General features: G+C 42.2%; 1 protein-coding gene across 2 annotated transcripts in view; it reads right to left on the bottom strand.

Moving 5' to 3' along the window:
* Positions 1-18,322, bottom strand: part of MAP3K20 (mitogen-activated protein kinase kinase kinase 20) — a 92,079-nt gene extending 73,757 nt beyond the window's left edge. The window contains exons 1-2 of one of the 2 annotated variants that reach the window (XM_039555590.1): positions 18,168-18,322; positions 11,275-11,464 (exon numbers count right to left, since the gene is read on the bottom strand). In XM_039555590.1, the coding sequence (XP_039411524.1) occupies positions 11,275-11,433 (159 nt within the window). In that variant the 5' untranslated portion in view covers positions 11,434-11,464; positions 18,168-18,322. The remainder of the gene's footprint in view (positions 1-11,274; positions 11,465-18,167) is intronic. The other variant, XM_039555591.1, reaches the window with a different exon arrangement.
* Between the last annotated feature and the right edge of the window lie 8,323 nt (positions 18,323-26,645).

Here is a 26,645-nt window from a genome sequence, read left to right as displayed (position 1 = left end):
ATGCACAAAAAGAAACCACAAGGTGTAATAGCCTTTTGAAAATACTGCTTTTTTGTTCAAAGTCTTTACTGAATTCAGAATTTTGATGGATTGAAGTAAATGGTGGTGCTAGAATAATACTAAAGTTGTACAATTCAGATCCCAATTCTTCCAAATATATCTTTTAAGATACACAGTTTCTTGAAAATGTGAGGAAGCAAAATTCCTCATAAAAGCTGTGTACAAGGAGGGGTTTTCACAACAATGAACAGCCTAATCAGGGTGAAGAATCCTCAACTGAAAGCTCACAAAGAGATCCCTCTATCCTTTCTCCATTTTTTTCAATTCTACTTTTCTCGATAGGGGTGTCTCACCAGAGAACCTGAAGAGTGAAAGATATAAGTACAGGACTGAAATCCATCAAACCCAGGCTTGTGGTCCAAACCGAAGCAGCTGTCAAACCCAGAGATAGGAATGTATGCTCACTTCTGCCTAATAAAATTTGAATCAAACACTTTGCATCTGATTCTCCATGTGAGCTTTTATGCAAACTTCTAAAGTGCAAGGAATCCTGGGGTGGAAGAGCTATTCTGAGAGCTTTCACATAGTTCATGTAATTAGGGAAACCACTTCCTTTGATTGTAAGTGTTCAAAACAGCTGAATTTCTTCTTTCAAAGGACTCTGTGATTTGGGTCATCTCTTTTACTTGCTCTTTTATGTTTCTCAAGATGAGAGGTGAGACTGTAAAGCACATTATTTAGAAAAAAAAAGATTCCACTTTTTGTTTTAGGGATTGAACTTCGACTATTCAAACGCTTGTCATTTGGAAATCTATCTTTCTTTCCCTCCCTCTGTTTCCTTCCTTTTCTGATAAGCTCTTCAGTGGCTCGAGAGAATATAGTCCAAAACGCCAATTTAAACCTAAGGGAAAACTGAAATATGGTACATAAAGGAAAAGGGACTCTCATTTTCCTTTGTGAGGTTGTGGTTGAATATGTAATCATAAAGGAACTCTAGCTGCAGGATCTCAGTCCCCATGTCACATTTACTTTTCAATGGTTCCAAACATTGACCAAGCAAAAAGGCAGAAATACAGATTTTTAAAAGACAAACAAAGCAGCTGCCCTTGTCTTTGAAAAGGGTTTGCAGGTTCTTCATTTCTCAAAAAGGGGACTCGTGTCACAGTTTGAAGGCAACGACCATGTCACCAGAGCTAACAGCTGATGCCAATGTTGCTACAGAATCAAGTGTCACCGCCCTGAATTTCTTGAGTCAGGCACCCTGTTAGTGCTGTTACTTCACATTCATCTCACTAACAGCTGCAACAGGCAGCGAATACCCCGTTTCTCACAGTATAGCACAGAATCCTACTAGTGAAAAGGCAGGAGATTTCTTACTGCAGGTTTCAAATTTATTAAGTAAAAACAGAACGCTTGTTGATCCTAGGAGGACTGAGCTTTATTCCCAGCCAGTGAAAAACTGCAGGACTCCTTCCAGAATTATAGCATTATATGACTTTACAATAAAGACTTCGGTACAAATACATAAACAGCCGAGAACCCAAAAGTTAAGAGCAGAACTCCAAAATGTGTGGTCCTTTTGAGTGGGGTCTGGATCCTGCATTTGTCTTTAGGGCTCTCACAAACTCTTACAGGGATAATAGCAAGGCAACATCCAAAAGAAAGAGGAATTGAACAGCTCCAAATTGTAGCCATGTGTTGCTACATACTTACATCACACACAGCACCCTCAGCATAGAGAGACACCACAAGACAAAAAGCCTTTTCCTTGGTGTAGGAGACTAGAGGTGCACAGTTCTCAAAAACGGAAACACACCAATCACTGCTTATAAGCCTTCATTTCTGAAAGGTTTGCCTCAAATGCATCTAACATAATTAAAATTAAAGTTGTTACAAGATTAGACAAGAAGTGATTTCTGTGCTTTTCCCCCACTCTAACCTCGAATAGGCATGCACTACACTTTCTCAGCTCTACAACTCTTCCCAGTAAGAGAAAAAGATAACCTCTTGGAAAATGTCACTCATTCGCTTGAGGGTGCAGCAACTAGTTGATTTTAACAAGATTCCAGAACGACCTACTCATCTCTCCTATGCTGCCCCTGCCAGATAATAATTTGCAGAGTGCCTCAGCTTTCACTCAAAGGCTGCCACCCGTCCAGCCTGCATGCCTGTCTTTTGGTTTTCCCATCTTCCAAGAGCAACTTGGTACAAGCAACTGCATCTCATATTCTGGTGTCAAGAGCTTCATCACTTCTCCTACAACAGCTCAAGGGATTTTACAAACCATGCTTACTTTTGATGTGGCTATTGGAAAATCAGGTGCCCAATACACAAAACCCACAGCTATTTGGTCAGTTGTGTATATCATGACCATTTTTTTCTCCCTTACCTCCACCATTTAGCCACAAGGAACCTCAATTTTCAGAAGTTTTGCAGTAAAATAAATAAGCAACCAGAGGCGGAAGAGAAGTGGGAAGGTGTTCCACTGTTCCCCTTCAATTACATCCAAGGGCCAGGCCCTATTTTGCCAAGGAGGTGCAGCCATAGGGGGCCCCTCCTGCGTGCAAGACACCCAGTTTCCCTGTGGAGCTAACTTTCTTAAATAGAAATTATGCATAATGCAGATTCCCTAAACATTAGTCTAATAAACAAACACATATTTGCAAAAAGGATTCTTCCCCAGTAGCTGAACTGTAACAGATGAAACATTTAAAAGGAGAAATAGGGTAGTTTGGAGGCAGCTGGATCAGAAGAGTAGCTCTATGTTTGCCTTTACTGGCCTCAAGTCTCTGGTGTGTTAACACAATTAACTGAGTATAAGAGGAAGAGTTAATGTTGAAGCTGTTCTCTGGGCTCCTCTGCAGCCTCCAGCTAACATAAACACATCTGAATGTTTCCCTGTGACTGTTTATATTGTCCTCTTAAAAAGGAAACTTTCCCTATCAGCACCTTAGTAAGTAGCAGTAGGTAAATACGAAATAACTTCTACAGTCTTAGTTGTGTTACTGCAATTAAAAAGACTGATTTTGATGCTTTCATTCAAGTTACAATATTTTTTTTTTCTTCAACTTTGTTTTCAGTGAAATCTTGTGCCCCAGAACCTTACAAAACTCGCATGCAGCCAGTTTAAAATTAAGGACTAAAAACAAAAAAGGAAGTAAACTAGGGCCTATCTAGTTCTACAGAGCATTTTACTGCCCTCTTAAAAGCACCAAACACATTGTTTAGAATTCTATTGCTACCATGTGTGTGGCAGGTAGTTTGGTGACCCAACCAAAGATTGTGGCCCCCATGCTCAGCTTTGAATACTCCTGTGGAAAACAACCTTCAGGACATTAATGGTCCCAGACTCAGAACACATCAACTCCAGCACAGGTCTCTGACTGCATCTGAACCATCACACAGGCATGCAGCAACCCAGAAACTGTCAGATTCAAACAATACTTCCACACACTTCAAAAGCTACTCTGGAACCATCAGAAACACTTTGTCACTCTGTATGCTGCAGTGAGTGCACGTTATTTAATTAGTATCCCCAGGAATTGCAATGCCAACAAATTTTCATGTTGGTCACAGACACTTAAATCGTCAGCTGTCCCTCAAAACATGTAAGACTCAAACATGCAATCACTTACCATCTCTCAAGTTACCACTCACCTGTCATTGTGATTTTCTACTTGTTTTGTAACCTTGTTTTAAGAAAACCATATAGTTAAATAAATGTCTACATAAGTGTAACTTGAACCAATCCTCAATTGCCTGAGCCTGCAACAGCCTAAAACAGCACTTTGAGAAAAAAGGATTTCTTCTGTAGCCATCAGATTTCTACAGCAAAGCTTCAGGACCGCTTAAACATCCAAAAATACCATTGTGCAGTTGATCACTTCAACAGAAGCTCAGGGTCAGAAAATGTCGTGGGAGGGGAAACAAAAGAGCTGCCATTTGATGTCAAGGGTTGCTGGCATAATGAAATAAGCAACACAACCTCTCCTCCAAATTATAAATAACAACTGATTCCATGCAAAAAGAAGACTGAAATAGAAGAAACGTATCTAGAGAAAAATTAAAAATAAAATTAAAAGAAAAAAACAGGCCAAAAAAAATCCACAAAAAAACCCCAAAATAAAGAAACAAACAAAAAAAACCCTACCCTAGGAAAAATGCCCTTAATTGCAGCTAACTATCTACTGGAAACATGAGCAGCCCACTGTCAAACAAAAACTTACAGCAGAATGACAGAATAATTTTTAAGACAATATACAGTGGAGTTAAACTAATTATGAAAGTAAAGAACATTTAACAATATCCTAACAGACTGCATGTTGTGGATAGCAAAAATGATAAGAAAGAGTGTTTTCTAAACAGAGACAGATTTTGTCCCTATTCTAAACAACAGTTATTCATAATTTATAGGAAACCAGCACAAAAACTCGTTCACCTGCAGATGCTGCACCTTCTGAATAAAAAGAAAACAAACCACTGAAATTAAAGATAACTGAGATAAAAGGGTCCAAACCTCACAAAGATATTCCTAACCCAGGGATCAGGCACACAGTAAGTTCCTGTGACTCAACCAAGCTAAGGAAGCTGTACCTATATTCCTAATAAGCAGCACAAGCAAGGTAATTTCACTTCTCACTTACAAAGTTTAAGGCAATTCGAAGGACAAGTGAAAGAAAGGAACAGACATATCTGGTGCATCTTAGCTTATTAATTTTCCTGTTTATCAAATCTGCTTATGTAGCAACTGTTCAACACTGGCCATCAGTCAAAAGGACATGTGTACGTAACCCTTTATAATTTTAGTACAAAATCTAGTGGTTTAGACCACTGACAGTTACTATGTCTCAACTGATTCAAAAAACTTTTGAAGCAACAGACTGCCAGTGTGGGCTCTGACACGCCAGTTTCACTGAAGCTGATGTCTGTATCAAATTAACCCCAAAGTTGGCTTGATTTAAAAAAACATGCATATACAAGCTGGTGTAAGTACGAATCTCAAATTAAGTTGGTCAAAAAAATCAGTAAGCCACACAACTTGTACTACAAATATTCATTATTTATATGAGGCAACTCTCACAGATGTTAGGCTTCTAATGAAAAACTTGGTATAAATACATTTTAATACACAAGTAAAAAAATCCACTACAATAAAATGTAGCAAAATACAAACAAATACTTTTCTATGTCTGGATTGCTATGTTTCCAAGATTGGTTTAGGAGGGAGAGACACAGGAAAGAAGTTTCTTAAAACAGACAAAATGAAACTAAAGCATGTTCTTCGCAAGAATAATTGTATTCTGTCAATGCTACATCATTATACTGGTGTCTCCCAAATAAGGGGTTTTGATAATATTTTGGTTGCAACACATATGCCATGACACAACACAGTCTCATCCAAAGCATCCACTAAGAAAATCTCATTTACTTGACTCCTGGAAATATGACATTCATTTACAAAATAAAGTCCTCCAGAAAATTACCCCTTGAATGAAAGCCAAGAATAGGGCAAATACAGAATCAGTCAGATTCATTGCAGAAGTCTGTCCTATCCAAAATTATTTATTCTGCAAGACACATAATACATAACAGCTGGAGCATCTGAAGCAATTTTGACAACTTCCAGTCTATAAAGGGTTCTAAGTATCCTCTTGATACCTTTTGGGAATACCCTAGTCAGCACCAAGAGATGTGCTCTAAGCCAATTCCTTTACCAAAAGATATTACAAAAACCAAACAGAAAACTTTGAAAAATAACCACTCTATAAAACAGAAACTAAGACATTTTAAAACACTCCTCTGGTATAATAAATATAGTTTTATGTCCTTTATGTCCTTTATCTCCTTTTACCATCCCTGGAGGTATTTAAGGAAAGACTGAATGTGGCACTCGATGCCATGGTCTAGTTGCCAAGCTGGTGTTAGGTCATAGGTTGGACTTGATGATCTTAAAGGCCTCATCCAATCTAGTTGATTGTATGATTCTGTATTTCTTTGAATTAATATGAAGCTGGAAGCATTCCCATGAGATCACTTACTATGAACTTCGTAATTTTTCAATATTGGTGCAGATAATCCCTGGAAAGTTCATATGTTTGACTACTACACCCTGCATAACTTCATACAGCACACACTCTAAGCCCTCTCTCACTGTTCATCCCTCTGAATACTTGCTGACTCAGACCTGAAAGAGGTAAGGGAGTAGGAGCTCCTAGAAAGAGCTAGTAAAATAATAATAGAGCATCAAAATTGCCCTTCATTACAGCCAGGACCCAGTGTAGAAAGTCATTCAAGGCTGGCACCAGCGCAAGCATAGCAGCTACAAACTACAAAGAAAAAGAACATCTACTATTTTTAGTCCTGTCAGGACTAAAGTATCAATTCCAGTTTGTTTTGTTTTGCTTTATTTTAATCTGTTGTTTTTCTCTTGTTACTCTGGAAAATCATTGCCAGTCCTTATTCTCATGACCCACATTAAAATTATCACATGCTCTCTTTTAGCACTACAAACATGAATGAGGTAACTCCAGTGACATGCATATGATTATACTTAACTCATCCCCTTCAGAAGGTACAAGCACAATCTATGTCTTCTGGACGGTCCTTTCCAGAAGTGGATCATAAAAATCAAAAAAGTGAACAAGCTGCATTATATGCCATATGAAAAATTTTATGAAGCATTAAAATATCCCCTAAAGCATACAACACACATATTACATACAAGAAACCTTGACAATATAAAATTAACTTCCATGGTAGTCAGACTCCAGGCAATACAGCATCAAAACTAGAGAAAACATGTTTTTATTTTTGAGTCTCATAAAACTCAAATGCGTTAGAGACATGACTGAACAAAGCATGCATAGTTAATTCTGCTCGATTTAACTGTTTCTATCCACAAGTTAGTTCTGTTAGTTCACCAGAAATATTTAAGCATTTCCAATAAGATCACAATTACATTTTACTGGGGTTTTTTTCCATCTCTCCTGCAGTTTGCACAGACCGCTGCCAGCATTTTGAAGGAGTCTGGGAACATATGTACTGAACGAAATCAAGTGATCTTGTGCCCAAGTACGCTGGTTGCAATGGCTGAAGCAATACTGCTGCCCATCAATAGCATGGAGACAGCTTATGGACCATGGAGTACTTTCAAAGACCTGTGATATTAAAATCAAATTCAAATTTCAGGTGAAATTCCACCAGTAATAAACCTCCTGGTGAAAAACCACGCTCCACATTCCAGTTGCCAACAAACTGCCACCAAAAGCACAGCCCTCAAAAGCAATGACAAATAACAGGTGAACTTCAGAGATGGGCAATCAAAGGAGGTGAGTGCTCTTCAGTGAAAAGCTAACATGGCAAGGCATAAAACAACATTTGTAACACTTCACTCCAGCAGTTATCTGCTCAAGATAATGGAGTCAAAAGAACTGCTAGCAATTTTCAGAATAAGGCCCCTGGCCCCAGTCTCTCCCATTCATTTCAGTGGGAGCCAAATTACGGGTTTATCCAATAATTCATATAAATCTCTCAAAAAATACTAAATAACTTCCAGAGTAGTAGATGTGCAATTTTCTTCAATGAGTGGACACAATTATCACTTAGGGAACAAGGACAGATCCTGCTACAGGAGGCATTCCGACTCTGCCACATGCATCATAAACATCATGCTGACAGTTTGATTTTCCATAAAACAATTCACTAGGAACTCCTGTTTCCTACTTTAAATCTAAAACTACTATAGTGCTTGTACTAGATAGTAAAATGGCAACCAAATTTTTGTTTTGCTTCTTGTTTTGCTTTGCTTTTGCTGCTGTTCGCTTGTTTTTGTTTTGCTATTTAATCAGTCGGGCCACATTCCTATGTTTTACTTAATCAGCACAAGTCTTGCCCAGTTTCACATCTGATACTCTAATCAAGGCATTGCAGCATATATGTATTTTTCCGAGCAGACCTATTTATGTGTATTTTTTCACATAAACACACATCTCTTCCCATAAAGCTGTGTTGTACTGTCTGCTCTAAAAAGTTAATGCCTTGCAGAGGTATTTCTCAGTTTTCAAAGACTTTCAAAGCAATCTGTCTGAGTAACACTCTTCCAAGTATTTGCAAGTTTTTCTAAGCACATATTCTAGTATGCTATGCTGGAACAAAAATTGCTTTGTTTCACATGTTAGAACTTGTTAGCCCCCTGGCTAATACAAAACCTTCAAGATCTTTGATGGTTGTGATTTGCTTGTTTAATAAAATGACACACAAATACAACATATTTGCAGAATGATACCACAGCTCTATTGACTTGGCTTGTGCCCTTGCACTTGGCTAGCATGAAATGCCTCTGAGCAAGTTTTTCACAACTCTCCTATGTTTTCCCTCTAATCAGTTGTTATGGATTATTGGCAGCAGTTAACAGAAATACAAGACAAGCAGTCATGGAGATAAAAGGACACTTCCTTCCAAATAAACTAGAAAGAGTAGAATCACAGAATATACCGAGCTGGAAGGGACCCACAAGGATGACTGAATCCAGCTCTCAGGCCTGCACAGGACCATCCCCAAGAGTACCTGACAGCATTGTCCAAATGCACAGAATAATTTGTTTTCTGGACTAAATGCATCCAAGTATCTACTAAACACAGATACACAAGAGTTACAGCAAGTTATTTTTGTATTGATATCAGAAGAGTCATTAACTCACCATGACTTTCAGCGCAGTTCAGACACAGACATTCATTATTGTCACCACTACAGATGAAGATGCTACATGTGTAAACATGTGACAGCCGTTAGGGTCAGAAGACCTTTTGGCCACCAAGGTTGGCCTCTGGTACAGCACAGGCCACTCTACTTCAGCAACATGCTCCTGTGTTGAGCTCAACAACTTGACAAAAACAATTGTCTAAAAAGATATCTCAGTAAGAAGACCAAGAGATGAAAAGAATCCTTCATGTTCACTCCTTCCATTTGTAGCGTGTGCCAAGTGTTACTCATCCTCACTCCTGATAATCTGTGCTTTTTTTTCCATTCTAATTTTTATGGCTACAAATTCCAAGCACTACTTCTTGCAATAACTTTTTGCAAGAGATTAAACCAGCCCATTGTTTTTTCCATATGAAAATGCAATTTTTCTATATAAGCTCTTACTTTTTAATTTTTTAAGGCTGTTGACAGAAAAGTTCTGCCAAAGCTTGTTAGACTTATTTAAGGCATCACCTCTTGCCTCTCTGCTGCCTTCCCAGAAAACTTTCAAGAGAAAGTGCCCATACCAAGCTGCTCCCATAACCTGTCTTGTTTAGTTTAAGCTGCAAATCATAACTAGTCTGAAGAAAAATAAACAAATTTGTGATGGAAGGCACTTGCTCCACTTCTGTCAACTCATCCTGACCGATGCTATTCATCACCCCCTCTTGACACCCCCACCCTCACTAACTTTCCATTCTGTGTTTTGCAGATTCCCTTGGGCTCCCCTTCCAATTCATTTACGCTCTTTTAAACACAGCAAAACCACATATGCCTAACAACAATTTTCCCAGTGCTACTTACCAAGACAAAGCACGCCTGGTTCTTACAAATTATTTTACCCTGATTTGCATATGCAAAACAATTAACCTAATTTGCCTAACAGCACCATTATATGAGCTCTTACTGAGTTGCAAGCCTTCATTAATCCCTAAATAAACCCTTCAATTATAATGAACTTTCTGGCATATGGTTTCCTTTTCCTACTGTACAACCTGTGTACCTTGATACTCCAAACTGAACTTTGTGTTGTGCTGTCTTAAAAAAATGGATTTCTGTTGAATGGTCCAACCGTGTCAAGTAATACAAAGGATTGTCATTTCTCCATCCTTTCCCATTCCATTAAGTTTTATGTCATCACAAGATGTATTAATATTGTTTTTAAATTTACTTTCAAAAAATGCTTTAAGTACATATCAACAGGTCTAGCACAGATACAGGTGTAACTTCTTCAGAAACACACATGTTCAATAAAGGTATTTCACTGACCCTGACTGAGATCTGCCAGCCAGATGATTTTTAAGGAGAGCATTACTGATACTGCATAGCACAAATTTTACTTCTCATGTATCTTGATACTAACAAATAGTAGAAATAAAGAGAACAGCACAAACTGACATTGGACAGAATGTATAAATCTTCCACTGTCCTAGAAAAACCTTGAGATCCTTTTACATTATTTTAGACAGCAACATGCTTAATCATGATAAAACATGCTTATCACATCACTAAGCATGACACAATCATGGCAGCTCGGCTGCTGCAGCGGTAGATGAACTTTGGTGTCTGCTTATTTACTAAGTCTACTATGCCTAGCGCTGCTCCTCTGTCCTCCAGCTTGTAACCGTCCTCCTAAAATAGTCTGAGGATATTGTAGACAAGTTAGATATAGTTCTGATGGAACAGCAGTCCAGTGACTGTGCTGTCCATCACTACACTGGTGCGTGTTCACTGCTCCATCTGTGGTGCTGACCAGCAGGCAGACTGGAGCGCTGTGAGGACCACATACACCATGTCTCTGCTGAAACTGTACAAAGCTGAGGGGTCTAAAGGACTTCTAGGAAATTTAAAAAGCTCTAAAAAAAAAAAACGAACAACAAACCAACCTTAGCTGGTAAAGTGCACTAAGCTAATTCTGCCTTTTCCCTCAGGATTGCCAAGGATCTGTCTGCCTTTCCAGGTCACAAGATGCCCCAAAGGAAGGTGACTGGTAGAACAGTTAGGGTTAAAACTACCTCATTGCAAGACCAAGCTATGACTATGTGGCTGTGACTAACTAGGAGCTAGTGGAGCCCTAGATCAAAATCTTCAGCAGGCAGGGAAGAGACAACTCTAAGCCTCTAGTGAACATACAGATGTGAACCACAGAGCAGACATCAAGAGGAGAAAATGGTACCAAGTAATGACAGTGAACTTCCTATTTAGCAACATGCTGGTGGTATCAAAGGGAAATTAGTAGCTCCACAGGTGCAGCCAGCTCTCTTCCTCCTCAGGGCCAGGCAGAGGAGAGTTGCAAAACAAGAAAAGTGGGAGAGAACAGTGAACAGTAGAACAATAATGCTTTAAATCAGCCCCCTCAGCTTGGACCACTCATTAAGTCTTTACTGTAACATCATCACTTATGGAGTTTTGTAATTAAACCAACAAAAATCCCAAGGTAGTTTGCCTGCATTACCTAGAGGATGGAAAACACTAGAAAAGAAGTTTTGTTCTTGTTACCACAGCAGACAAAGTGAATGAAAAGTAAACTTTTACCTCTTTTTCTATTTTGAGCAGCTTCTTTACTGCCACTTCCTTGTCCTGAGAAATCCATCGGGCTCGGTAGACACTCCCAAAACTCCCTCCACCGCAGTTCTCAAAAAACTGCAAGTCATCAAATTTAATTTGCACAAATGAAGCACTGGTAGACGACATCTCATAATGACAAAATATACCACAGCAAAACCTGTAAAGAGAAAAGCTTTTATTAATGCACATGCTCCAAGGATTTATGGACTTTCTTACCCATGCTCAGTCACCCAAAAATCAGAATTAAAAGCACACTACAGTAAAATCCACAGGCCACAAGAGGAAAAGTGCCTGGGAACTTGCATTCCAACAGGCTGTGCAAAAGTTTGGATAATTTGCACAAGCTATGAGGAGGAGCTATTGGACAGAAACAACTAACAGTATTCCTCAGAGTAATCCCGACGTTTCCCGAACACCCTGGAAGCAGCTCTGCAAAAGGCAGGCACGTCGCTCCGTCCCTGTGGACAGGGAGGAAGCGTGCTCTCGGCTCCGGGCTGCCTGCCCGCTCGCTCAGGCACGCCAGGCACGCCGTCCTCACACTGCCATGGCCCACACGAGGCACACGCCACCCGCCCGGGCAGCAGCCGTGGCCGGCAAGCAGTGGCACCTTGGCACACACCACGCGCCCTAACAGTGCTCCGGGCGAGGCTGGAGCACTTCGTGCAAGGATGTGGAAAAACCTGGCCATGGTAAATCTCCCTTCCTGAGTGACTCAGTTCTGTTTGCACGTTGTAACAAAGCACAAGTACAGGGTAATTCATCTGGGTTACAATATGTGAAATTCTGCAGCCTGTGCCAAGACTGGTGTTGGCAGTTTCAAGAGACGATCCCAAGTCTGCTGACAGGGGAACAGAATGTCCTTCCCTGAGATTTCATGGTGATAAAGCTTGTGGCTGTAGCGAATTTCAAGAAACATTATCACCTAAATGCATGAACAATGACTAATTTTAGGTTTCTTTTTTTAATGATGTAAGATCAGAAAGCTAAGGTCTTTAATGGGACTGCAAGACACAGCATCCTCCAGAGCCATCTGCAAGTCTGCCATGGGTTCAGTTCAGATGTACCAGTCTAGTCAAAGTAGTTTTAATTACCAGCAAAAGTTACTATACTTGCAATTAATGAGTAAATTTATCAGCATAAAATGATAGATGGGTTTTAATAAAACAAGCCAGAAAAGAACCAGAGATTTTGGGCTGATGGTGAAAACTACACGTCCAATTTCACTGGTAAATTACACTAACAAAACATACAATGCCTTCTGGGAACCTCAGGTTCCACAGGTCTTTTTGAGATGAAACACACATTATGTGTTGCCCAGAGCTGGAAAACACACCTGTGCAACTCCTTGTACTGCTGACTGCCAGAATCCCTTTATGCTAGTCCCTTCTGTAACAAAGGCATTATTTGCCCCCTGGGTCTCCTGATTGTGCAGCTAATCTGATCAAAACTTTGAGATATCATTTGACCAGGAATTTCTGGCATATTTCTGGCAGGAATATTTGGTTGCAGCTATTCTCCAAATGAGAGGTGAAGATAGCAACACTTTTCTATACATAACATACAGCCTTCTCTGAAACTGCCTGCTTCATTTTATTTCTCTTGACCACCCATAAAGACAAATGCTGACCAGAGCACGACAACTTTACTATGTTTACAGGAGGCTCTTTAGGAAGGAGCAGACTTCAAGCCTTTCATTAACAGCCAGCCTGCAGAGCTCTCGGGAACATGAATGCTCTCTCCCCAGAGCTGCAAGTCAGAGCAGGGATTACCAGTGGGATGTGAAATAAAGTCCCTTCTTCTAGCGCTCTGCAGCCCCTTCCCTAAGACAAGTGCCTGAACTGTCCTGCTGACCTTCTGTTCTTGTTTTAACCTTGTTGCTGTCGTTAATTTCCTGCCATCCCAGAGTCATCCTTTGCATGGCCTGCACACATTTTCTTTAGAAAAAGCTCAAAGGAAAGGAAATTGGTCAATCCTACAAACCAAGAGAGTATTGAATGGTTTAATGTTTTGCTCTTTGCCAGTGCTGCTTAATTAGCAGATCTTCAGAAACAAAAGTTCATTTGCCTTATTTACTCCAGCAGTTACTCCAAGTTCATGCTGTGTACATGGTGTCTCAAGCATATGTGACACTTTACAGACAAATACAACAGGCTGCCTTCCCAACCCAAAGACCTCACAATTCAAGGCTGAAGCCCTTCACATATTTATGCACATGGGTAATCACACTTAAGTGAACAATTTCCTTACTGATAATAGAACTAGTTGGAAGAGTGATGTTACTCACAGGCAAAAGCATATGCACCGACTAGACCATAAATTTAACAGGAAAGCAGGAATAGCTGATAACAGATCATTGCACAGAAGAAACCAAGTGAAAAGAAAAACACATCCCAGGAAAGAAATATTTCTGGCCTTCACTATCTGAATTCAGTAGTTCTGAAGAGCTGTCAAATTATTGAACATTACTGTTCACCCAGAACCACCAAATCAACTGTTCAAATTAGTAAATTATTTGATTTCTGAAAATTACACTAGCACAGAGTAACATGCACACCAGACACTTGACAAATACAAATGAGTACTTTTCTGATGGGTCCTCCTTACTGCTTCAAATTTTACCTAAATTTTCATGCACTCGCAATGCAGTGTCTGGCACACAAGCATTTGCAGAAGCTACCATTCATTCTTTAAACACCCTCCCAGTTTCAAATTTACCTACATAATCAACCAGCTGCAGATCACAGGATCACACAATGAATCAGGTGGCAAGACCTTTGAGATACTGAGTCCAACCTGTGACTGAACACTACCATGTCAACTAGACCACGGCACTGAGTGCCACATCCAGTCTTTCCTTAAACACCTCCTGGGCAGCCCATTCCAATGTCTAATCACCCTTTCTGTGAATAAATTCTTCCTAATGTCCAGCCTAAACTTCCCAAGCTTAAGACCATGTCCTCTTGTCCTGTCGCTGGCTGTCAGGGAGAAGAGGCTGATCCCTGCCCGGCCACAACCTCCTTTCAGGTAGTTGTAGAGATGCTATAGGGCACCAGCATACAATAAGTTAATGTTATTTAAAGAATGATTCATTGGTTTGCATCAGGTTCTTCCAGATGCTTTTTTCCAGAGAAAGTAGAGGAGGTTTACAAGAGACATTCTTTATTGAGAGATCTGTAATTAAAAACCTACATTAGTTTTCTCCGAGATGAAACAACAGACCTGTTTAAACATTACTCCATGTTTTGGATTCAAGGCAGTTAATCCTCAATTAATCCTCAGATCAATCTCTGTGTTATGTTTGAGAAAACAACTGTTTAGATTAACAATTGCAAGTGACAAATCCACACACAGTTATTAACTTGTCATCCTGTCTTAAAGATACTTAGCAACCTGAGTTTATACCACTGGTTAAGAGAAAAAAAAAAATAGATCAGATATTTCATTAAACTCCATAGTCTTCCACTTGTATCTGAAACAAGCACAGCATTCCAACAATGTGCAGCACTTTTTTGCATCTTACACTTCTGCAGTCAGGAGAGCAGCCCCCTGCAAGAGGGCCTCCAGGCCTGGGGCATTATGGCAACTCCTCTGCAGACAGCTAAAGAGGGTTTGGCACCTACACCCTCCTTGCCCACTCACACAGTTTCAGGTGTGTAAGTACCATCACTGTGTAGCAGGGAAACACTGCACTGACTGACTTTGTTGCTTGTTCTCGATTAAATGAAAACATGACAATTTAGAAACAGTGAATGACAGGTATTTCAGGAAATAATTAAATTGCTGGTTATTTCAGTTATTCCTATGGGATCTTCCTGGGGGAAAATGAATTTGCTCCTTTTTCTGTTTTATGTCTAATAGTTAACATGAGCTTGTAATCTTGCAGCAACATCTACATCTTCTCCTGGCTCTTTTGTTCCTCATAGTAACTTATATTTGAGCATGTTGTTAGAAGCTGTTCATTTCATACCAAAAAGTAACAGATCTGAGTTGCATTTGGCAGTGTTTAACATTTGAAATTATTATTTAACATCAGTACTTAACATGTCAGGATTCTACTATGCAGAGTCACTTCGTAGCAGGCAAAGCCACCACACTATGTCACCACAAGCTCAGTTCAGTACACTAATGATGTAGGTGTAGGAAACCATCTGCCATCACTGGCTTTTTGTGATTACAGCACTTTAGGGGATTAAACCACGTGAGGGTCCTGACCCTGCTAAGGTCCCATGTTTGCTGCTCCCCCTCGACCCCCCAAGGTGAGGGAACCCCCAGGCACGCAGGCTGCAGACCAACCCTGCTGCAGGCTGCCCTGCATCTTAGCACAGCGACACTGGAAGAACCTGACACATTCACTTATACCTCACAGCTCCCTGCAAACAGGCTGCAACCTAAGGCAAAGTGCTTCCATGCCCAATACTCTGCTTTATTCCACGTACAAAACAGAAGTCCCTCCTATTTGTCATTCAGCTACTGCTCCCAGAGCATGGAGAGCTTCCACTTGAGGGACTTAGAGACAGGAGGGAGTAAAGAATTTAAAAACTGCACAGTAACTGCAACTCATAATTTGTTTAGTGCGTGGCTGTGAAACCAAAAATTGCCTCTCTCATCTTGCACGTGCACCTGACGCTGCTCAAGTATTCAATTACTTCAGGAACACCCTTTGTAATTTATTACAGGGAACAACCATGCAACTCCCTGCCCCTCACTTTACTGTGTGGTTCCACAAAGTAGGATTCAGTGCTTCTTTCAGGAAGGCACACTGCCAACATATTGCCAATAAAGTAGTAGCACACCACACTTGTGCTATCTTAAAATACACAGCTGAATGTGCCAAGTTTCCTTATTTGGCAAAACAGCCCATTTGCTTTCAGGATCTTTGACCATCCATTTTTAGACCCAAATCATCCTTTGTGTCCAACATGGCCTACAGTCCTTGAGCATACCAACCTGGATTTTTTCAGCAGCATATTTATACAGAGCTAAAAAATATATATATTAGAAAAACAAATTAAAATGTCCAATAAAAAACCCACCCTCAAACACCAAAACATGGTTAGCCACTGTCTTGTCCAAACAGAAAACAGAAAAGGAGTTGCAGTGACACTGAGCTACAAAAGATACTGCAGAAAGAAGTTTTTATAAATAAAAAAACCCTTAATCACATCATGAACTGCTCATGGATAAGATGCAAACAAACTGGATAAGATGCAAACAAACTCCAAGCACAAATCCAAATTAAATATATCCTAATCTTCTAATCTCCCAATGAGTTAAAATAAAGCAAATAACCCCTACAACTCCTAAACTTTCTTAATCAGACTGAGAAGCAGTCCTGCAGATGGTGAGACTGGAGGCATGGCTCTGCCTACCTTAGTTACAGACGCAACAACATTTGAGCCTGTCCTTTGTCAGAACCTAAGAATTCTGCATAACTTTTATTAATGACATTTCTAACTTTATTTTAATTTACATAACCATCGCTACAGAAAAAGGGCTCAACTCTGCCTCAACAGTCTGAGTACTGCAGGAAAAGAATAATTTTTAAGCCAAGCTGTGTCAGTGGTGGAGACTGAACGCTTTAAAGGCTTCACTTTAAATAGAAAACATACTATCTCAGAAGACCCCTAAATTGCTCACTTCACTGACATTATACCTTGTAAGTGATGCCTGCCAGCAGGTACACACACACACACAATAGCATGCATGAACGACAAGGCAGCTTAGCCGGCACTCAGGCCCATAGCACAGCTCTGTCCTGGCACGGGCCAGACTGCAGGACCTGGGCCTCAGTTTTGTCCGTGTTTCTGTCTTCCCCTCACAGTGAGCCAGGCTCTCCAGGGCTACCATTATTCACACAATGCCACCGGTATGCAAAGCACATTATGGATAGATAAAATAAGTAGGCTTCTGAGGACTTACAATTTCAGGACAAAGTCCTGAAAACATCTAACCGCATGCCTCCTGTGGAAAGCTATGATGTTTTCAGGCAGTGACCCAGTTAATCCAGTGCTTTCAAATTATTTCTGTTTCTGGAACTTAGAAAAAGTAATGATCCATGGCTTTCCCGATGGCTCTGTCGCTGAAACTCCCAGCAGAGCATGCTGGATACAGGGGTAATAGATGGCTCACACACGCGTGCTTAATAAAAGATCATACTGCTGGAAACGAGCTAACTTAAGCAAACACAGCAAAAACAAAGAACGGCAGCTTACTTAAAAAAAACAAAACGAAAAAGCCGGAGGGAATGAAAGTCACACTTCAAATCCCAACCCGACCTATTTCATGCCCAAAACAACAGCAAAATGCAGCAGGTGCGCTGCATTTGATACACAGTCTAAGGAGCGCAGGGGTGGCCGAGGGCAGCAGCCCCCAGCCGGCCGCCAGCTGCCCATGTCCAGCTGCCCATGTCCGGCGGCCCAGGTCCCGCTGCCCACCCTCACGGGCGGCAGCCAGCGGCAGCACCTTTCCCGCGCCGGGCCGTCCCGCCCGGGTGTCGCTCGGCGGACACCGCTCTGCCCTGCCCTGCCCTGCCCTGTCCTCCCGGCGGGGCACGGCTCCTTTCCCGACCCCCGTCCCACTGCGCGGCCACGCGTGGGCGCCGCTGACCACGGGGGCGTTTGGCCGGCGCGGCGGCACCAAGGCGACGCAAGGTCAGGCCGTGCGCCCGGCCGGCCGCCTCCCTTCGCGGGGCTTCTGAAGTTGCTTCAGCACGGGGAACGTCAAACCCGGAGAGCGCACCCACGGCCCGGCCCGGCCCGGCCCCGCCGGCTGCCCGCCGCCTCCCTCCGCCCAGCGAAACGCGCACCCACCGCGCCGCCGCCCCCACCGCTGCCTCCACGGGGGCGCCTCGCCGTCCTCACCTTTCCCGAGGGACTCCGGGCTGGCGGGACCCGAGCGGCGCCGATCCCGGAGCCGCCGAGGGAGGCTACAACCGGCGCGACCGCGTCTCCCGCTCTGTCCCCCGCGCTTCCGGTTGGTGCCGGGAGCCGAAGCCGCCGCCGCCCCCGCACCGCCTCGCAGCGGCGCCACCCGCGCTCCGCGCCGGGCCCCGCGGAAAGGCGCGGCCGCCGCCGGCTCGGGGGTGCGGGCGGCGCGGTGCCCTACCTGTAGGGGGCGCGGTGCCGGGGCAGGGCGGGCGGTGCCGGCGCGGAGCGGCCCCTCGGGCTGCGGGTGCGGCGGGCGGAGGCGACAGCGGCTCCCCCCACCCTGGGACACGGGCGGGGGGGTACCGGGCGCGTAGCCCCTCACGGGCTGCGCACCTTGCACCCACACCTTGAGCGCTGTGCTGGGGCTGGCGTGAGGCGAGCGGGATGGAGCATCAGCTTCTCAGAATCACAGAATCGCAGAATCACAGACTATGCTAAGTTGGAAGGGACCCACAAAAACCATGAAGTCCAACCCCTGGCCTTGTACAGGACATCCCCAAGAATCGCACCATGTACCTGAGAGTGGTGTCCAAACACTCGTTGGACTCTGTCACGCTTGGTGCTGTGACCACTTCCCTGGAGAGCCTGTTCCAGTCCCCAACCCCACACTGCGTGAAGAACCTCGTAATAATATCCAACCTAAACCTTCCCTGACACAACTTCAGGCTATTCCCTCGGGTCCTGTCACTGGTCACCACAGAGATGAGATCAGTGCCTGACCCTCTGCTTCCCCACATGAGGAAGTTGTAACTGCAGTGAGGTCTCCCCTCGATCTCCTCGAGGCTGAACAGACCAAGTGACCTCAGCTGCTCCTCATATGGCTTCTGCTCAAGGCCCTTCACCATCTTTGTTGGCCTCCTTTGGACACTCTCTAGGAGCTTTATATCTTTCTCATAATTGTGGTGCCCAAAACTGCACACGGTACTCGAGGTGAGGCCGCACCAGTGCAGAGCCTGGCTGGTGATGCTGTGCCTGATGGCCCCCAGGACACACACTTGGCCCTCCTGGCTTGGACTGACCAAGGAGGACGGCCTCTGGCTGAGTGGCTGACTGCTTGTTGGTCAGCTGTGCCAAACTTGGGAAGAGCCTCTGGACTGAGCAGGGCCTGTTCTCTCAGGTGTTTCCACTGGACAAGGGCAGCCCAGCCACTGCAGGTGGAGGGAGTCTAGGCACGGGGCTGTGGTGCCATGGCCACAGCTTTGGAAGCACAAGCTTCTTCCTTCCAGGGTTCCTGCTTCAGTGACAGGCAGTATGGCTAAATATTTTACCAAAATGACCAGATGAAGGTAACAAAAAAAACCTGCTTTGTTGTTCTTGTGCCATGAGGGCTGGGATGGTATTTTCCCAAGATGCGGCATGTTTAAGTCCTGGGTGTCATCTGGGATTTCCAAGCTTCTGTGGGTGAGGGTTTGGAGGTGCCAAGGAGTAGGAAGGGAGCAGGTTTGCCCCTACAGCCAGTCCCCCTTTCAGGAATATGGAAGAAGAGGAGGACTTGACTGGCAATTGTAACCCCTGCCACCCTTCGTACATATTCCCTGGCTGCCCAGGTCAGAAATAAAACAGAGAGACAACCCACCTCCACCCTCTGAAGCCACACAGACTGCTTCTTATCCAAACATTTTAATGGTATTGAGGTACTCTGCTGTTGCAGAAAACTTTTTTGCAAACAGAATCAGCTTATTAATGTTTCAATAAGACAGCTTACTGGTGTCACACTTAAAGGAAGTGACTCAAAAGACTCGGGAGGCAAACAATTTTTCTATTGAGGTAAGCACATCATATGGCTGTGACAGCACGTTTTCTGTACAATACAAGTTATCATGCAAGATTCAATGCCTAGCGCTGCTTTACTCTGCACTCCCCAGGTCATCTACTGCTCACTGTACACTGTGATTTTATATTCTTTGGAGAACTGCAGCTCCTCTATATCTCTCATATTTGACTGTTGATACATGCATGTGATCTGCCATATAAAACCAGTTGTGTAGCACAATGGTTCACAAAGAGGTGTGCAGCATCCCACTGAATCATATACATTAATTGTACATCTCAAAGGTGTATGGTATCAAGGTGAATCATGGAAGAACACTTTACTGATTAATCAAATGTAATTATTTAATGGATATTGAAGGCTTTCCCCCAGGTTGTATTAGTTTGGCATGAGGGAAAATAAAAACCAGTTAAAACAGTGGAGCAGAAGTATACATTTCTGTGCTCAAAATACAACATTTCACTGAACTGTAATAATAGGAGTAAAGTTCAGCAAGATCTTAAGCACTCAGTGCAGAAAGTATGTGAAGACGAAAGTCAAAAAGCAGGCACTGGTGACCCCCTTTTGCCCACCTGACAGGTTCAGTATTGCCAGGACAAGCAGTGAAGGCAGTCAGCATGCTTTGGCTTCCCCTGGGTACTGCAGTTTCAGGCCCTTCTTTGTCTGACCTGAGAGCGCTTGTGCTTTCTTATGAACTGATACGCTGGTGAGCCTGGAGACATCTCCAGTCAAAAGTGCCACATTTTAAAGGAACACACAAATATCAAATACAAGTCACATGAAACTATGCTCTGTGCTCTGGAGGAGGAGAGGTGCCACATACTTAGTCTCTTAAATGCTGTAACTAAAGTGTTTATCCTTCCTGTCAGAGGCAGTTGCCAATTAGTCAAATGATTTAAAAATCTGTTTGAATGTTAGATCAGCTGTTTCACAGGCATTTTCCTTTAGCACATGTATTCAGAGGTCTCTTGCCTAGTGTGCTTTGTCTGGGCATTTTTTCCATGGCTGTTTCTCTGCAGAGCTGGGATTTACCATATGTGACTTTAAGCCCTGGTTGCAGGGCCTAAATAAACGATTCCAGTAGCACATGAGAAATGAGGGGGTGGTTAATATTTCCTACTTCAAGAGTAGGAGTGCAGAGTCTGCACCAGGCAATGTGTTAATGTGCCACTTGTTTAAATCACGTAATTGCACCTGCTCTAGTAGAGGACAAGTGAGAGAAAGCAAAGAAGTCTGCCCAAGGACTGTCCAACCCCAGTGCTACACTGTTGTGAAGCTGAAACTATTACAACAAGGTTTTATGTGTGCATTTTGGGGCTTGTACTCTTTCTGCCCTCTGGTTAGTGAGACTGGATATTTTCAAGCTGTTTTTCCGTTGTCATGAAAATTAAATCAAAAATAGCTAGAAAAGATCAGAAAGCAGCATAATGGCAGTTTCTTAAATGGTCATACTACCATATAGAACACCGAGTCAACACATGGTGGTATGTTTTCCCTACTTCCTGAGGTAGCAAACTCAGAGAAACTCAAAAGTTACATATGGAGAGCTTAATCCTAATTTCAGGCTTCTTCAATTGATATGGGACAGGCAGAAAAGCTTTTTTTTTTTTTGTTAGCTATTTAAAAGCTAACGAAAGTTATTGTAAAGCCACAACAATTGGCAAAGGATAAAGGCAGCTTTAGCAACTTTTAACTCGATTTTAGAGTTGAAAGGATTCATATGAATTGTCTCTTTACATCTCATCACAGGTTGTGTAATGATGTCTCACCATGTTTCAACATGGAAAATACAGTGTCATCCATATGTCCAGATGGTTTAAATCATCCTGCCTGCCAAAAGCGTAAGGCACAGCCCTGCCCTGCCTGTTGAGCCCTGTTCCTGCTGCTGCACTGCCCACCTCACCTTCTGGCAGCATGGTGTTTGCACGGCTACACAGGGAACTGGGCCATGCGGGAGAAGCTGCTGCAGAGAAAATGAATCAGTTTTCACTCAGAGCAGAATGCATGTCATCAGGCAATTGCACAAAGACTCGTGCCAGCACAAAGGCAGGAAAGGAGCAAGGGCTGATAAAAGCAGCTGAGAGGGGATGGAGCCTGGAAGTGCTTTTTTAGCAGTAGTGGTGGTTTATGCCAGCTTAAACTATATGTGAAACTCTAGACTCAGATAATTTGTAGGTGGACACCTGCTCTGTATTTTTCAATTCTCCTTCAAGACTGGCCCAGAGTTCATCTCAGGCTTAATACGGAGGTTTCTTTGAAGCACGGCTGCTTCTTTGGTTGCTACGGCCTCCTCCCATTTCTAGCTTAAAAATTGGCCAGAAAACATGTGGAAGTCATGCCTGGGATGTACTGGGAAGGTTGTACACACTGCTGTAGAAGATGTAGCACTAGTGTATGGTAGTGTTAATCTAGCTAGTTTGAGCAATGTTAGCTGTAACAACATGGTGGCACTAGGTTTATGCCATTTGTTCCATCAGGTTTGTGATCTGGAAGAGGTGGACAAATGGCTCACCTGAAAGCCCTCCCTATGTTATTTTTGCTTGCATTCCAGACTGAAATACATGCAGGTATGTCTACACATGCTGTGATCACACACCTCTGCAGTTACACCCCAAAGCATAACTAGCAGGATTGGTTTCATGACTAAAAGACAACTTGTGTGGTACTGCTAGCCAAAATAAGCTGCCTTTTCTCTTTCTGGGTGACGGCAAGTGGAAAATCTAAGGAATTGTCTTTGGAATTGGCTCAGAGGCAATCTTGCCATTCCTGCTGTACATGAGGGGGTGAGTGTGCACCCAAAACCACCAGCCTGATGCTACATGCAGTCCCCATGCTCGCACAGCTGAGACTGTGATTCCTGTTTGCTTCAGCAGCCCAGTCTTTGGTGTCCTGTGGGAATTGGCTTCTTGACTTTCATGAGGAATGAAAGAAGAGCTTGTACCAACCATTGTCCATCTATGAGACCCATCTTTGTTGTTGTTTTCTTGTCTTTTTTTTTTAAATTTTAAATAAGGATTTTGTGAAAGTGCCTATATGTTATACTTAACATGAAATTATAAATATATTATTAAATATTAATTACTTATAAAACGATTAAGTACAAAATTATTTAATACAGACCAGAATGATTAAATACAGACATGTGACAGAATATGCTTGTGTGCAATGGGTGTGGATCAAATACCTGCTTTGTGCACAATGGTTTTCAGAACTGGCAGGTTGCAGCTTGTACACTGCCTTTTGATCAGGCATGTGTGCATTGTAAAAGCACATGTAACTTCTACAAAAATGTCAGTATAATTAACAATGAGATAGCCATGAGGTGGCAAAATATTAACAAGAAATCCAATTATTGATCGTTTTACAAGAATGGTTTTCTTATCTTTTTCTGGCACCACAGTTTTTAGCTGATCATTATACTCAGCTGTAATCCACTCACTAGTACTCTGTTCAGCTACCATTTCATTACATACTTTTAATTGTATATATATAGCTCATACTCCTTCTTATATTAAATTTTGTGGTCCAATGGACTTAATTTGTTGTTCTAATTTTGGCAGATTTTTTCTCTAAAATGTAATACAGCTTAACACTGTTTTCTTTGTTTTAGAGCTGTGCTGAATTTATTGTAGCTGTGCCCATTTGTGTTTTCTAATCCACATTACTCTGAGCTCCACTGAAGCAACAGTCCCTTCATTGCTCTCTAAATTTTTTTCCAATAGATTGCTCGGTCACAGAGAGTTTGGAGAGAGGCAGGCACAATTCCACCACCTCTGAGGACCACCAAGGGAAGATAACAACACAGAACTTTCAACAAATGATTTAAAGCATAATATATTTTCTTTATTAAAACCAATTATTACCAAACTATTTAATACATTTACCTTTCTTCTAAAGTAAATGCAGGTACTGGAATAATGAAAATTTTGGCCACCATTGGCAGGGAATTGGTTTGAATTACAAAGAAAATATTAATCCTTTTAATGATGTACTGTATTATGAGTAGCTTACATTTTTTGCTACTTCTTTAATCCAGTGTACATTAATTAGAAACAAATCTGTCTATTGGAGATAACATATTTTTTCCCTTTGTATGTAGAGATTAAATAAGACTAGAAATTGTCCATAATGTTAGACTGCCTCAGAAAAGCTATTACTCTAGATAAATTTGTTTAGCTATATCATCTCAGTCCCTTTTCCTGGGATTCCAAAAAGAGGTGATCAACTCCCCCAAAACACAAGCACAATATTAACAGTGTCTAGTTATGACAGGAAGGAAACAAAAATCCCTGCAAACCTCTTACTAGTTTCTGGCAACAGTGCTAGCTGATCAGGAGCACCACAAAGGAGTTACATGCCAGACAAGAGGAACAGGAGAAACACTAGGGCAGGAATTACAAATGGAAGGAAATGCTGGATTTCAAACAGACACTAGACAGCAACCTGCCAGTACTGCAGCCCTCAAGGGTCAGTCCTACAGAGAATGAGGACATCTAAAGAAAACCCAAGGCAAAACTGTCTCTCTGTTATCTGAGAACATCCACAATGCTGCCGACAGTACTCCTGTGCAGAGATAATGTACACCTGTGAAAAAACACAAAGAGTCGGCAAATACAGATAGCAGGTTCACTTGCTGGCTCGGACAGCATCTGAAGAAAGAACTATTTAAAAACACAAGAGGTGGTGTTATAATGAGGAAACCATGGAGAGCAGAAAGCTTATGATTATTGACAGAAGTTGATTAAGAAATGGATTATTGTCTGTTAGGATGTTGGAATATCTACTGTCACCTCTATCCTACGTATCTTTATGTAAATTTCCTTTAATTGAGGTATTCATTTACAATCATTATTTTCATTGGTAATGTGCTGTATTTGCATTTGAAAGCAAAAAGAGGAAAAAAATTAAACATGACTGGCTGACCCCTACCATGTGAGAAAGGGTTCGCTTTTTGTCACTCTGACCCAAATGGATTAGGGCCAGGAAATAAAGGTCAAGCTCTTACCAGTACCCCCATGTGTCACGTTTTTATTACATGGAGTTTCCAAGAAAAATATTCCAATTTGCGTCAGTAATTATTCATTCTTTATGCATTATCATGTCAGTTTCTGAGTTTATTTTGAATTCAGAAATTACCTTTGAGTGCCAGGCCTATTAAAACGCAACCCTTTGTGAAATACCCTTCAGCAGTTAGATGTAAGTGATAGATTCTGTAGCTGTACACACTCTCTTTTCCCTTTTAAGAATCTCCCCTTCTACAGCAGTCCCCCCATCACTCGAGTCATAAACCGCCAAGACCGTGGTTGGATTATGCTCCTTTGTGGATTTGCAAGTTGCTGCCTTAGTTAGATGTCTGAGGGCTGTACTTGCTAAAGCAGTGCACAGGGCAGATGGGGTTGGAGCCAGTCTGTCCATGCTGTTGGACAGCGTGAGGTAAAAGAGTGCGGTAACGTACCCTGCGTGCTCCTCTAACACACTGACCACAGCGAGAAGCTTGAGACCAGCGACGTCGGAGCTCCCTGTCCTGTGGGAATTGGTTTGGGGCAGTGCTGCACCTTTCCAAGAGAGGCAGAAAGGTGATGGTCCCCTCCAGCCACTGAGGCCACACCCCAGCCCAGGGCTGCCCAGCCCCACCACAATGCCATGGGAGACATCTGAGGGTGCCAGGGGTTCCATGGGCACAGCTACAGCCCTGGACACAGGGCTCCAAAGATAAGCTCCTAAAGAAGTTTCTGGTTTTGCAATTTCAAGGATAACTTTTTAATCTGGTCATTATTTTCTTTGATTGCTAATACCTTGACCTCTGGTGACAGCTGCTGCTTATGCCTGCTAAACTTTAATGCAGGCTACAGTAAAGAACGTTATGATTATTTGAAAAGGCAGAGTGTAATGCATTTCAGATTAACAGTGAAAGAAAAGCTATTCAAGTTAGAGGTTCACTTTGCCATATCACTCTATGCTGCTTTCCTTATTATCAGTACAAAAAATGATATGAGAATAGCACATCTTTTAATTTCCTTCTACTATTACCTCTTGATTTGCATTCAGAGCTCCCAGAAGAAATACTGCTGAATTCAGAAGTAGTCTATTTAAGCTGCGTGGTGTTTAAAAATCGCTGGAAGAGGCTAAGGTGCTCTATATTATGCAGTTGACCTTACTAAGAAGCTGTGTTAACAATTTAGATTTATAATTTTGTTAAATTTTTTTTTTTCTCCAAGCAAAATTCATTATCTTTTTTTGTACCGCTGAAGGTTAAATCTTCTTCTCTCTGACTTATTTTGTAAGATTTCTAAATTATATTTAAACTTCTTGTATTTAAAAGGTTGTTTTGCCAGTGTCTTTGAAAAGAAGGATTTTTTTTTTCTGTCTCTCTTTGTACCTGGTCTGAAGAGACTGTGTGCCCTCACAGTGTTTTACCTAGGAAGAAAGAACCCAATCCCTACATCTGCAGAGTCCTGCAAATACATTTGAACTCTTTTGTCTTGCACTATCATATCTTTGTGGCCACTGGGTTTGAACAAGATGTCCATGGAAAATATTTTGGATCCTGCCTTTACCAAACAGTTGTAGCCTCCTGGTGTGCAGGATTCAAGCCTCCCTGGATTTAACCAGTCAGCACTGGGCCTGGTCACTGAGAAAAA

This window comes from Corvus cornix, chromosome 7 (assembly GCF_000738735.6).
Source record: "Corvus cornix cornix isolate S_Up_H32 chromosome 7, ASM73873v5, whole genome shotgun sequence".
Lineage (NCBI taxonomy): Eukaryota > Metazoa > Chordata > Aves > Passeriformes > Corvidae > Corvus > Corvus cornix.
This window is presented reverse-complemented; position numbering and strand designations above follow the sequence as displayed.